This window comes from Topomyia yanbarensis, chromosome 2 (assembly GCF_030247195.1).
Source record: "Topomyia yanbarensis strain Yona2022 chromosome 2, ASM3024719v1, whole genome shotgun sequence".
Classification (NCBI taxonomy): domain Eukaryota; kingdom Metazoa; phylum Arthropoda; class Insecta; order Diptera; family Culicidae; genus Topomyia; species Topomyia yanbarensis.
The window spans coordinates 51022612-51038213 of NC_080671.1; the positions used below are offsets into that span (position 1 = coordinate 51022612).

The 15602-nt window shown below is 38.1% G+C and overlaps 1 protein-coding gene across 1 annotated transcript in view; it reads left to right on the plus strand.

The window, feature by feature from the left end:
- LOC131684708 (neural-cadherin) overlaps positions 1-14937 on the plus strand; it is a 181295-nt gene extending 166358 nt beyond the window's left edge. Inside the window, exon 12 of the mRNA XM_058967813.1 lies at positions 12058-14937. Within this exon, the coding sequence (XP_058823796.1) occupies positions 12058-12173 (116 nt within the window). The 3' untranslated portion in view covers positions 12174-14937. The remainder of the gene's footprint in view (positions 1-12057) is intronic.
- The last annotated feature ends 665 nt before the right edge of the window (positions 14938-15602 follow it).

Below are 15602 nucleotides of genomic sequence, written 5' to 3' on the forward strand. Positions count from 1 at the left end.
TCTCTATAACCTAATCACTATGCATATTTTCAGAGCTGGCCTAATGAGCGCATGATAGAGATCTGTGTCAGAGGCCATTTGGAAAACCAAGATGGCGACTTCAGGTCCAGTGGAATTCCCTAAAATCGAACCCATATGGGTATTTTTGGAACGGGATTGACGAGTAGACGTTAGATATCGATGTCTGAGGCCATATTGAAATTACAGATGGCGACTTCCGGTTCTGTGGAATTCTCTAAAACTCAATCAAAATGGGTATTTTTGAAACGGGATTGACGTGTAGGTGCCAAATATCGATGTCTGAGGCAATTTCAAAAGCCAAGAGCCATACTTCGGTTTAGTAAAATTTTCAATTATCAAAACAATGTGAGAATTTTTGAAATAGCTTTAATGAATAGATACCGAATGTCAATTCCGGAAGTCATGTTTTAATCTCAGATGGTGACTTCTACTTTAGTGGACAACTCATTCATCTTAAGGGGGGCGTCTGGTGTAGTGGGCAAAAAAATCGACTTCTTTTTAATCCGCTTAATTGTTAGTATTGAACCTCTAGATTAGTCTCCCGTGGCCACGCTGAACTTCTTTTGTTTTAAACAGCCATGCATTCCTCGCGCGTATTTGCTGTAACACACGCAGATTTCAATCTACCGGCAACAATTTTCGATAAACTGACAGTGGTAAAAATACAGTGTAAACAATACACTCTAAACTACTTCCACATACATTTTCAAGAGAAAATACCCAATGGCTTATTTTCTACAGCGTTTTTTCCGTGATGCAATTTGATGTAGAATATCCTTTAAAGCGTTTTTTGGAAACCGTGTTTTTCAAATTGATGATAACTCAAAAACTAATCAACGAATTGACTTGATTTTTTTATGAAAATACACAATATTTGTAGTCAGTAGGTGAACTACAGGAAACAGAATAAAAAAGATTTTCTCTCTACTATTTTGAAGAAAAGTGCGCAAATTTTACAGTAACATATGAGATTTTTCGGTTTGCATGAAGCCATTTACCCAAACTCGAACTTTTTTCTCTTTTTTTGGTTCATCGAGTAACTACAAGTCTAAACTTTACAAATCTTATTTAATTTCCTGTGTCAAACAATTTTATTAAGAGTTATCGTGTTAGCCGCGGCGCTCCTCGACGTGGAAATGGTTGTACGTCTATTCTTGGAACGCTCGTATGTGTGGCTCTACGTGACTGTGAATATTTTTTTCGTACACAATAAGCGTATAAACAAATCTTAATATTACATAAAAGATGCATTGTTTCCTTGCCTTCAAAATCGTAAAACAACATAACTTTCAGTTTGAGCACTTTGCACCAAACGCCTCCTTAGTAATACAGCGAAAACCCGATTTTATTATTTCCCCCTGATTTTGTCAGCTTTTTGATTCGATTTCTAGCCTCGCCTGAAGATCCACTCGATGAGTTCTAGTAGACGAACCAACTCAAATTCGAGTAAATACATTCATGAGCACATTTTTTTCCTTGTAAATGCAAAATAAACAAAAATAAATGTATTTTTTGTTTTGCGCTGGATATTTATGTATACTAAATAATCAAAATCATCTTAGGTGTTAAAATGACATACGACCTCTGGCAACTGCACATTTGTCAATCAAGTTCCAAAACACTGCACGTTGTGAGTTATACAGAATATCGCTAAGCCAATAGTCTGCATGTTGTATTTCAAAATGCCCTCTACCATGCGCTCATTAGGGCCGCTCTGAAAATATGCATACTGATTGAGTTATTGAAAATTCTGTTAGACCGGAAGTAGCCATCTTGGTATTCCAAATGGCCTCAGACATCGATATTTGGTGTCAACTCGTCAAACCCGTTGCAAAAATGCCCATATTGATAGGTTTTAGAGAGTTCCACTGAACCGGAAGTCGCCATCTTGGTTTTGAAAATGGCCTCAGACATCGATATTTGGCGTCTACTCGTTAATACTGTTCCAAAAATAACCATAACCAAAAATCTTCTAAGGAATTAGAACAAAAAGCAGAAACCGTGCTACTTTCATAATCCGTGCAAAAAACTGTTCAAAAATCGTCTTTTCCCTTAAAAAGGACTTAGAACATTTTTGATAAAACTCCGAAATCACCCTTTTTTTAGGAAAAAGTCTTTTGCATTGAATGTAACACGGTTTTTTGCACGGTTCTCGGAATTAACACTTTTTTTACACGGATTTCGTAATTAGCGTGGTTTTTTTTGCACGGTTTTTTTACACGGTACGTATTCCCCGTGAAAAAAACCTTAGTGTATGCGGTTGGGGTAAGTTGGCGGTGCTGCTAGCGGGGCAAGTTAGTGGTACTATTTTCGGTGTAAAAATAGTCATCAAAAATTTTGTTTCTGGAATTAACTCCAGAAAGAATTTTTTTTTCTTGTGTGTCTGCAAGGGACATTTGCAATCGTCTGAAGAATTTCAAAAAAAATCTTTTGAATATGGAGTTCACGTCAAAGTTAAAAAAAATCCGGGGTATTGAGACTGAAATATAATAGAAAATGTCGGTTAAATATACAGTTTTGTTGAAAAGACATCCAGCACGTTCCAAAAGGACCCTTGAAGTAATCGAACCTCTATTTGATTGCTTAATTTTTGGCGTATCCATACATACCGCTAACTTACACCGGGGCCGGGGTATGTTGGCGGGTTTTCCGCGTCACATATTTTTGTTTCTAAAAATGGAGACAATGCATCAAACACTTTAATGAAATTCAGAGATGTTGCCAACAGTCTGCTCCTTCATGTCACGTGTACTATTTTGCAAGATCTACCTACATCAAAGCGGTAAAAAATGAAAACTGAAAAAACACCATCATCTAGCCCCGGTCTCCCCTATACCTCAGATGAAACTCGATGGATGACCTTAATCGACGATGAACCAATTTTAAATAAATCCTGAAGCTCGGATTTTACAAGGCTACTGCTTGCGGATTCTACAAGATTACAGTTCGTTGTCGCGAGTAAATTATTTAACAAAATTATTTGGCAAGGGAACTGTTCCTGTGGCAAGAAAATCTTGATGGTCCGGTTACGGTATGGCCAGATTTAGCTGGCTGCCAGCAATGACTTACTTCAATGGTCGACAATGGGGTCCAGTTCATCCCAAAAGAACTGAAATGCACAAAGTTTTTCCCCAGTTACAGTTACATTTTGGACGATAATGAAGCGTAAACTGAAGATGAAGAGAGCAGTGGTCGAATAAAGAATTGGTTGAATTAGCTTGTCAAAACAGTAATGAATTAATTGCTTTAGTTATTTTCACAAAGTTTTACGATAGTTGGATAAAAGATAAATGCATTTGAAAGTGCCCTAGTAATCCTGCCATTAATACTTAGTGTCTTGGTTCTGTCGATTTATTTGGCGTGTGCTAATTTGGAATGGTTTTGAAATATCACTTCGGGATTGCGATATCACAAATATTCCTAACAGAAAGTTTATTTTATACTATTTCGAACTGAAAATGTAAATATTCTTGAAATTTCCTCAAAATAAAATGCTTTTCCTATGTTTTATCTGGTTCAGACAATTTTCTCTTTACGGAAAAACAGTAAAATGTCTTAATACATAAAATTGTCTAATTCACTGATAATTGTCTAAATATTAGCCACGGAATGAGTACTATAACGGGTAGTTTTGCACTTAATCGATTGCAACTATTATAACGATACTGAAAGCGCGCGAAGCAACAGATTCAGGATTTTTGATTACTTGAATATTGTGCGAAAACAGAACAATGTGTCATATTCCTGCCATGTGAAACTACACCGTAGCAGTTGATGTTAAGTATTGTCGTACCCATTCACCTGTTCGTGGGTACAAGAACAGCCACAAAGATGTCGCACTAAAGTGAGGTGATTGGCATTTGAAAGTACTCATTTCCAGGTGTTCTTAACGGTGTTGGAGTGATGAGAAAGCAACAATAACTACCACACGTGATCCAAAATTATAAGTCCTTGTTTTACTTAAATCAAATTACGTACTCCTGATTACGAGTCAGTACTGTAGGCAGACGGCGTATTAAGAGACGCCGAGACTGCACGGAAGTCCCCGAGTGCTCCGACGCAGTCGTGCTACCGGTTCTGCGTTCGAAGGTCGTGAGGAGGTCTCCCTGACTCCCTTCTCAGGCGAGGATTTTGCTTTAAATGATGATCCGCTTCCTGAAAACCTTCTGGTTTCTAGCATGCCATTGGGTACATCACGTCCCTGCAATATGTCAGGATGCTTGGCACGTGGCGCTGACGGTTTGCGGTTGTACTACCAAAACGTTAGAAGGCTAAGGACGAAAATTGAGGGCTTGTACTTGGCTGCTCTTGACGGCGCTACGCTATTTATGTTGTGACAGAAATTTGGCTTGATGATCTTATTACATCGATGCAGCTCTTCGGGGATTCTTATCGTGCGGATCGAGACGCTCGTAACAGCATTCATGGTCGCGGCGGGCAAGTTTTGAGCCTATTTTTGCCGCACTTACCTCCTGTGAATTTGGTGTGAATAGTTCATCAAACAGTGAAGCAGTTTGGACGAAGATTACTACGCAGACGAAGAACTAATTTATTGGATCTGTTTATATTCGCCCAGAAAAACGACTTGATTACTCTATTACGCAGCACCATTTAAACTCTATAGAGCGCGCTTCTTCTCAGGCAGATGCAAACGAGGTGATGATAGTCCTTGGTGATTTCAATCGACCAGGACTCTCATGTGGGTTTCTTCTGGACGGAGATGCGCTTATCCTAACCTGTTATAGTCAACAACAAATCCTGCCAGCCGCTTACTTCTGGACAGGATGGCTTTTCACGAACTAAATCAAGTACGCACAATTTTCAACCATCAATCTCGTTTTCTTGAACTTATCTTCGTCAATGAGAATTCTTTGCCTGAGTGTTCTGTGAGTGAAGCCTCCAGTGTCATCGTTACTTTGGATAGCTATCATCCCGCTTTAGCATTATCAATTTCCATCATTAATTCACTACAATATGAAGAAGCTTTAGCTGTGAATCGTTGTAATTTTCGCAAGACTGATTTAGTAGCACTACACCGCACCCTATCGCTGAATGACTGGAGTGTCTACTTGATCAAGTTGATGTAAATGCTGCGGTCGATCTCTATAACTGATTACTCCTTGACTGTGTTGCAGAATCCGTGCCAGAATAGCAACTTCCCAGAAAGCCTTCCTGGTCTAACACCATGCTTCGGAATCTGAAACGCATTCGTGCCAAAGCTCGACGTGCGTACACAAATCGTTGATGCCCTATTCTCAAGCACCGTTTCGCAATAGCCAGTAATGAGTACCGCAATTACAACAAATTGCTGTTCAAAGGATATGTGAACCGCATCCAATAAAACCTACGACAAAATCCGAACGGCTTCCGGACTTTTGTTAATGCGAAGAGAAAGAAAACGGATCTTCCGACAAGGAAAGTCTACAATGGCGAAGTAGTAACTACTATGGCAACAAAATACTCCCTGTTTGCCAGCTACTTCTCGAGTGTCTTCACGACTGAAGCTCGACAACGTGGCCCGTGATGTTCCTGTTGATGTAATGGATATGGATGTATTCACCATTTCAGAACAATCAGTTCTCTCTACAATACAAAAAAACGAAATAGTCTTATTATCCAGGACTAAGTGCCTTCAGCTGTTCTGAAAAAATTGTTTCGATATTTTACCGATCCCACTGACGCACCTTTTCAATGTGCCACTTCAGCAGTTAAAATTTCTCGATGATTGGATGTGTTCAGTCATGCTTCCGGTACACAAGAAAGGTGACAAAAGCAACATCGAGAACTAATGGGGAATTACTTCTCTAAGAGTCGAGCCAAAAATGTTCGAATCACTTATCAACGAGGTGCTGTTTTCCGCTAGTAAACATTACTTACGCACTTGTCAACACGGATTTTTCCCTAGTCGGTCGGTTGAGACGAATCCAGTTAGCTTCACATCGTTTTGCATAGAAAAAATATCCAAGAAACTTCAGGTGGACACGGTCTACACAGATCTTAAGGCCGCTTGCGACACAGTTAACCATGGGATACTGCTATCAAAACTTGATAAACTAGGATACACCACGAGATTCTGCCACTGGCTTCGATCCTACCTTGTACACCGCGAGATCGTCGTGAAAATTGATGACAACGTATCTGAATCCTTTTCTAATAACTCCGCAGTTCCTCGAGGTAGTTCACTAGGCCCGTTACAATTTTCATTGTTCGTGAATGATGCGTGGAGGGAAATTGTTTTTCGCTGATGACTTGAACATATATTTCTTGTCATAAGAAATGAAGCCGAATGCCGTGAGTTACATTGATACATTTTACAATTGGTGCCAAAGAAACATGTTGATTCTTTGTGTTGCGAAATGTATTTTCATCAGCTTTCATCGTACAAGGGACATTAATTTTAACTACAACATTGCTGGAACTCAGCTGCAACGCGTCGACCACGTAAAAAATCTACGCGTTATTCTTGATGAAAGGCTAACTTATACCAATTACTTATCGGCGACTATTAACAAGACTCCTGGGCTTTATGTTCAAAATTTCCAGCGAATTCCGGGATCCCTTGTGTTTAAAGGCTTTATATTGCTCAGTAGTACGCTCGTAGTTGGAATTGCAAACATTGTCCAGCGCAAATTTATACGATATGCTTTATGTCAATTACCTTGGAATGATTCGTTGAAGCTACCACCATATGAGAATCGTTGCAGGCTATTCTGACTACATACTTTGCAAGAACGTAGACATTTTCATATCTAAGCTTATGTTGGCGGAGTTCTTCGCCCGCGAACATTGCTACACATTGAAGTGCGTAACACTAACTACGCTGTCAATAGTCCGATTTTAGCGATGGTTCGTCACTTCAACGAGTTTGCCGAGCACTTCTACTTCGATACCAATTCATCACAATTTCTTCACCATTAATTATTTTTAGTTTAGTTCATTAAGACTTATTGTCAGTTGAACACAATTTTTTAAATGCAAATTCATAATCTTCTAGTACTATCAAAATCAGTATACTGCAACCTCCATTTATGGACCAAACCGGGGGTTCGTAAATTGAATTAGTTCGTAATAAAAAGTGTTCGTTATTTGGGATTTGATTCGTAAAAAAAAAGTTTGCTCCACATTTTTACTAAAATTCGTTGGTTGAGCAATATTTTAACCCTAACAATATGGAAATTTAAACCGGAATTCGCCATCTTATGTATTAAATTAGCTTCAAATATCGATTTTCGTCATATACTAGTCAACCCCGTGCCGAAAATATCCATATTGTCGAGGTTTTAGCAAATTTATCTAAACCGGAAGTCGCTATCTTGGATTACAAAATGGCTCAAGACATCGATTTCCGTCATGAACTCGTCAACCCCATTCCGAAAATACCCATATTGTTGAGGTTATAGAGAGTTGATCTAAACCGAAAGTCGCCATTTCAATATGACTTCAGACCTCGATTTCCGTCATTAACTCTTTAACCCCATTCCGAAAATATTCGACTTTTATTATTAACAGTTAGCTAAAAATATGTAAAATTGTATACAACTTCTTACTCAAACTTTTTGCTGGGTTCGTAAAAGAAGAGTTCGTTATTTCGAATTTAGATCGTAAAAAAGTTACGTAAATCGAATATTACGTAAAAAAGAGTTCGTAAATGGAGGTTTCAGTGTACATAGTTTTAAATATCGTTGTTTAAAACACTACACTTTTCCGAAAAGTGCAAAGACTGCGCCTAGTACCTATGAGAAAGATTCTTGAGCGTGAAATTAAAATAGATTTATTACCTTTAGTTGCGTGGTCGGTTGAGTGATCTCGCTTGAGGCCGGATATCACTATCATCTATATGATAAATATGTGCTCTTTTTGTAAAACAGGGGGCGGGCCCCTTAAATAATGCATGTTCAAAACCAGCCTAGGTGTGCTTTTTTCACATAATTAACTCATTAACAAATTACTGGCACTGAGAAAATCAGAAAAAAATGGTGAGCGCATACCAATTTTGCTGCATTTACATATTGCTCTGTTGCTTCGAATGATGCTTTTACTAGATAAAAGACCCACAAGTTACCTAAGCTGACACCGTGCCATATTTTGAAAAAAAACTTGGAAAATTGTTTTACTATTATATTAAGAAAAAAAACTTTAAAACTCTAAAAAACGTTTTTCTTCAAATGTGCTAAATGGCGCTTGTCATAAGATAGCACAAAAGTGACGAAATGTGATTCGTGACCCGAACCAGAGCGGAGTTGACTGTGCGTGTGATGGGACGTTTAGTGGGCTGCACACGTTTTCAGTCCAAGAAACCACAGACCCTAGGAGTAGCCCTCCCGACCAGGAGAAAATACCTGGCCAATAACCCGAGCATACTATTTGCTGGTATCTAGTCTAGTCTACACATACACAGCCAATACATGTAGGGATCCTGGAAAATTGCTGACGTTCGTCTACAATTTTTCTTGTCATTATTAATGTTTGTGGCACATATTGAATATGAAACAAGCATTAAAGCGGACAGGCCAACTGTGTAGCGTACAAAATAAAGATGATTCAAAATTATACGGCAATCAAATTATTCATTCAATGAATAATTTAATCAACAGATTAATTTGAACCTTGAATAAGTAAGAAACGTGGACAACCGTACACAACCGTTTCAATTTGATGGGGGTTTGATAAATCGTTGGGAGTGACTTAGCTAAGAGGGTAAATGTCACTTCTTTTGTCCTAGGTTCCTGGGATGGGACAGAAGTATTTAGCCCTGCCCTGGCTAATAAGCCAGGGTTATAGCGCCCCTACTCGCTCTCTGAAACAATAGAGAAAATTGGCGAAATCGGTTAATTAGTAGTAATATAAACGAAAAACGCATAAAAATACAAACCAACAGATAACTCACCTTCGACAAAAATCCATACAGGACTTCTATGTCCTAATAGGCAGTACAGGATCATGAAAACAGAAACCTTCCGCTTTCGTTGAGCGTTGACGAAAAACAAAAAATAACTGTACCGTATATTTCCAATATGAAAAAGCTGAATGTTTGAAAACACAAGACGCCTTCTAAAACCCACAGCCCACGTACATCCAACCCTATGCTGATAAAAGAACCCTGATCTATGCCATGACTCCGACCGTGACGCACACCAAAAGACCACCGTCGACAGACATTCCCACCATACTTCAGTGGACAAAGACAATCCATAAGCAGTGCGATATTCAGTGACAACACCAAGAACTGATCAAATGGGTTAACCGGTTATGACATGGGAGCATAAACCGATTCGATGAACTTCCGGCGCTGCCATCGAACACTACACGGCCTCCAGACTGACTCCGTCCGAACAAACATTGTTGGACCATCAATCCACACCAAGTCCCTCGAAACCCGTCACAGTCGGAACAATAGCATAAATCCAAACTCCCCCGACCAATGCAAAACTAAACACACATAAGCTACAATTTCTGGAAAAGCACAAGCCTAGACACCAAATATAAAAACTCACACCTCATATAGCATAAATAGATCAGAACGCATCACGGTATACTAAGGACTTATTATTATTAATCGACTGCTGATTGAGGTCAGTTTAGTGCATAATCGATGTTCAATTTAAAAACCTTACCTATTTTACGGTGAGAGCAGATGCAAAGAAAACATTTCAAAAACCATAATCAGAAAGATCTCACCCAGTCCCGCGGGACATGACACCTTCAGAGGATCATCTTCATCAATCCTCAATTGCCGCGTAAACACTGCTCCCCTTTTTCGGAAGGCTTCAAGAATCCTACGGTTCTACAGGGCCACTGGTCTGCAAGCTTGAAGCTTGAGACATTCAGCAGTTTTCTCCATCCGTTAACAATCTCCACAGAGACCGTTGTCCTTTGTAGCCCCTTCGATGCGTTCCTTCTTCGATTCACTCAACACAATTTATTTTTACAAAAAATTGACGCATGAAAAAATATATACGTCTACACTCAACCATCGCCTACTAAGTCCCCGAGCATACTATTTGCTGGAATCATACCAAAACCTGGTATTAATTGATTATTAATTCCTCATTGAGGTATTAAGCTGGTATTGAAGAAACATTCTTCAATACCTGCTTAATACCTCAATGAGGTATAATACTTTTTTTTAGTATTATTTATGTATTCCAGTTATTTTTACAAATACCAAATCAATACCTTAACAAATACCTCCATACAGTGAATTTTGTTATTGGAAGGTTGAAAAGGTTTTGTTATTATTCAGGTATTATAATAACTCGTTTCAGTATCAAGTAGTTATTCGTAGTACATGTTTCAGTTATTTTTTTTCCTTTTTTATTTCGACTATGACACGGTAAAGATGTCGGTTGTCACGGTAAAGATGGTCACGTCTTTCGATACCAGAACACATGTTAGTGAACTCGAGTGATTCGTAGTTATACTGCCTAAGCTCGACCCTCATTAACAGAAGACAAAGATTAAGCCCGTACGATATTAAACCTGTTCTAATGACCCTGCCAATTCTAGTTTTCCGATTTGTTTACTTCATATCCTTGCTCTCACTTGAGTACTATGGCTCTAATTTTCATAACTTTCCCTACCCAGTAATCTCTAGCTAATTGAATGTCGTTAAAATGTAAAAAATGTTTCTGTTATTATTTCAAGTATTTTACCCCTTATGCAAGGCTCCTCAATACCTTATTGTGGTGTACAGGTATACTGACCTGTATTTGGTGTTCTTAAGTCATTTTCTTCTGCTCGGGTTGACAAGGCAGGTTAGCGTCATATTTATCCAGAGAACTTCTGTCAATAATTGCTTTTCAAGCGAAACTGAGCTTTTACTTTCTGAATGGTAAATATTCCCTTTACTCGTACGAGTGGTAAATGTAATGTCGCTACTTTACTTTCGACCGCAGAAGGTCAAGAAGCTGCATAACCGAAAGTAGTTCCGTTTTCCATATATCTGTGCGGTGATTTTTTCCTATGATTTTTCATAAGAAATTTCACTCTTGGTATCTTATCATCAACCAAGTAAAGTAAACTTAGGTTGATTTCGTTTTTGGATTCGAGTCGCTCTAATGTAATCAAAATCCATATAAAAATAATCGCTTCGATTGATCCTAAAGCGACTTTGATTCAAAAATGAAATCAGCATTAAATTGAAGCAAATAGCATGTTGCGAGTGCAGTATTTCCAACGTCTTTTATTGGCTCATATGCATTCAGGTTGGGTAATATGAAAATATGCTTTCCTATGAGTTGCTCGTAAACTTTTCAAATAAGCAACATGCACATCTATACGGACTTCGTTTTACTGCATCGTGGGTCGTAAAAACTGGATGTATTTATTCGCTCTCAATAACTGCACAGTATTGTCAAACAGCAGGGCACTATTTACAATTTACTATTTGATCCATACATATCATAAATAGCACACTCTCGACAGTACTAAAGCATATTGGTCATGTGAGTATCTTTCAGATTAAGAACGACGGGATACTCATTTCAAATTTTAATTTAAATTAGTTATGGAATTGGCGTTTCGTCCTTGTCTCATCAGAATCCGACACTAACTTAGTGACAAGACTAAGCTAGCGCCGGATTGACGCTAGCTACAAAAACACTTTGTGTTTCTGAGTAAAACCCTAGTCCTGCGTGAAATCCTGCAAGAAATTTTCTCCAACGGATGACTGTGGTCCACAACTCCTGACTTGTGGACCACAGTTATCCGTTACTGCATCTTTGGGACAGTCGAATGATGTAAATTCATCAGTTTCCCCGAGGCGCAATGCGACAACCCAGAATTTGTGGCTGAACAAAATCGAACGACTTGCTGATTTTCTTCCATCTGACACTGACAACTGCACAACTGAGCGGATGTAAACAATACACTCACAAGCACAATTTGAGAGTGTATTCTGGCTCCATTAAGAAGAGTGCCAAATTCAATTATTACTCGGCCGACAATCGACGGAATGCGTATACACTGGCTTCAACATCTTTGCTATATTACTTAGAACCAATATATTAATTTTAATTTTTACCCTTCCTTCCACAGGCACCGACGAGGAGGTACAGGAGTTCGACTATCTGGACGCGTGGGGTCCCCGTTTCGACAAGCTAGCCAACATGTACGGTGAGCATCATCCTACAGAACTGGACGAGCTACACTAAGCAGCACCACGACCTGCCGCTCGAGAGGAGGCCACATAGGAACCGATAAAACGAACACAAAATACTCATCAGTATCGCCACCATCTCCGTCATCATCATTTCGCGAAGGTTTGTTACTGGGCGACTATCTTGTATGTCCCGCCCACAAGCTTGCTTGTGGATTCCCCAGCAAGGATGCCGCCAGCAGAACACCAAAGTGGCCAGCCAGTTGATGAGAAAGGGAAAAGAAAACAAACAGGTTAGGTACAAATTATTTTAGCACGTTTTTTAGTTACATCATCAAATCAGAGATAAAAGAGGAGGCAACCGATGGAAGGGGGATGAAAGATGCTAAACCAAAGTTTAATTTTTAATCTCAAGCAAAAATGAAACGAAGTTGTGTTGAGTCAAGATGAGGGAATTTTTCGAGAAGAAGCATCATCAAGGGATATCTTGCATATCCTTGAGGCTGTTGATGATAAAGCTAGTTCCGAAGAGAGGCACGGACATGAAATTCTTCCTTCGCATCCCCTTTTATGAAAGAAGACAGAACAGAAGGCTCGTTCGTTTAGAGCTTTATTGACTATTCCGATGATTCAACTATATACTTATATATCAACGAGTTTTCGATGAGTGAAATTCTCGGTCGGATTTTTTCGTCGAGAAACTAAGGGCTCATATACACTTACGGTTATACACTCGTAAACAGAACAAACACACAGTTTTACACAGTTATACACAGTTACAATCGGGACTCACACACCACATACGAATAAGGAGTAACTAAATTTAATCCTTTTAATTGCCGCAATCGAGAGAGCAATTGAAGTACCTTGCAACCAGTCAAATTTTTGTTTGAAGATTTTTAACACACACACAGATAGCAATTTTGTTATTTTAGTTTGTAAAAACAACCTGCATTAATTTTACCTTTGATTTTATCGAACACAGCATTACACTGTTCCTGTTTTGACTTAAGTAAGTAAATGTTTTTTAGTAGAAAAAACGGAAGCAATTGTTTTTATAAAACATAGTGAGCCTACAAACTACACAGAATACAGACACACAAAGTAATTCGCGCCCCACGCTCTCGCGTTCAGGAAGCACGAGACGAACTTTTTCATGGCCATCTACGATCTAGGAGAAAATGCAACTAATACACACGAAACCGAGAACATCGTAAAACTAGTTTGTAAAATAAAACTAACAATTAGTGTATTAACTGCTAAAAGTCAAGAAAATCTTAAGCTAAGTAAATCAAATATACAGACAACAAATCCGAGGGCCGAAAATTATTGCGAAATTTTATGCAATAAAACATCTTTGAAATGTGGGTAAAATTGTGAAAAAAAGTTAGTCATATAAATCGTAAAAGCACTTGAGTGTTTTTAAGGGTAATTTATTTATGTCGTAAGAAAACTAATATTGATGAGAAAAAAAATGATATTGTACATCCAAAGACTGTAACGTTTGTTCTAATAATTTATCGTATTTAATTGCTAAGTTTCAGATTTTAAGGAAACAAACAGATCAACCGTATCTACCGGTTTAGATTTGCAACGGAAATGCAAAGAAGCACCATCTTTTTTGAAATTCATCTCAATACACAATAGAGATACGTTGTTTTTAACTCCTCAGAAAACCGTAGTTCGTGGGTTCGTTCTTTGTTGAATATGATAGTGAACCACACGCAGAAACTCATACACATATACCAAAAAAAGGACCGCGCACCTATCCTATTTCAACAGGACAAACAAAGACACACGCGAGAGCGTCGTTCAAAACGAAAAACTGAATCTGTATTATTAAACAATATTATTACTAACTTAGGTGAAACAATGAAACGATAATACTTAGTATGCTCATTATTCCAGGAACTTATATAATCGAAGCCATGGCAAAGAAACCAATTAGTTATTCCATGACGTTTTTCCAGAGATTGATTTTCTAAATCAAAGAATGCATTCTCCACATGACTCGGTCGTTTTAAATCAGTCACACATTCGTCATCGAAAATCTACACTCTCACCAACACACGTACATACCCATACACATAAAACCGACAAGCCCACTCACCTACGAATGTAGGAAGAACTTTTCATGAAACTCATAACAAATAGTTAAAAACACTCCGCGCGACATAAATCTCGTTAGTTATTTGAAAATCTATCTTTTGTAATAAGAAAACTGAAGAAAAACAGCGCATAAATAAAAGATAACTGGAAATATTGAGAGGAAACATTATCTGTAAGAACTAGCACTAAAAATTACTACTACAATACAACAGCAAATTCGAGACAAAAAAAATGACACCTACTTAGACAGCAAAAAATCACACATTTTAGATGCAATTCGGCTGAATGAAAGTCTGCAAAATCTGGTGTTAAAATATAGAGAGAAAACCGTCAACTACCAAAATCCTAGTGTAAATATAGTGTTGTAATAAAGTATGCATATAACGCGTCGAAGCATGGACAGAGGAAACTGGTTATGGTGAAGAAAGACACATTTTTTTCTAACCCGATACTGGAACAATTTGAACACAAAGCGCAGAAAGAAAAGGAAAAGAAAAAAATGTTACTTAGAGTAAATTTTAGATGAACAACAAAAAAACGGGAAGAATTAAGCAAAACAGTCACGGAATATATACACACACACACTAAACAAACAACAACAAAAAATCGACGACGTTCAATTATGGTTAGAGCAAACAACAACCAGACGACTATGGTAAATAAAGGGAAATCCCAGAGAGGTAACTCTTGTGAAAGAATGAAACCGAAAATTGTTGTTGTTGCTGTATTATTTACGATGACGAATCATGTCTGTGAAAGGTGTTTTCGTTGTTGACGTTTGAAATTCTATTCACAGCGATGACAGTCATCGCTTGGTGAGTATTGTAAATCGGATGCGGATACAGTACAGGTAGGTAATCGGATTACGTTTTAGAGTGTAAACACTACTTTCAATATGCCAAATCCTGCCAAGCAATTGGTCACTGCACAGTGACGTCATGCATTAAATGTGACAGATGGTGGTCCTGTTGATTACATTTTGAACTTAGAGATTATTCGTAGTTCAAAATGATATATTGGGAAGCATATATAATATATTGGGAATAATGTTTTTAGAAGTATAAATGTTCTCTAGAACGCCTTACAGTTAAATTGTGCCTTTCTCTACTGTGAGAAAATGTATACGAAAGATCTAATAAGTGAGCTAATTATTTGTTTATCAATTACTTCTACTGTTCTTCGAATCGGTAAGTAGTTTTGCGGTAAAATTTGTTGGGAATTAATTATTAGCACTAAGCTTATTTTAATGAAATCCAAATTTGTTAAGCCCAAACTGTAAACAACAGGAGCAGCACTTGTCAAATTTGTGAGGTTAAGGCATTTCATACAATGGTCAATAGAGATGGGCGGGTACGGGTATTTTAACCGATACCCG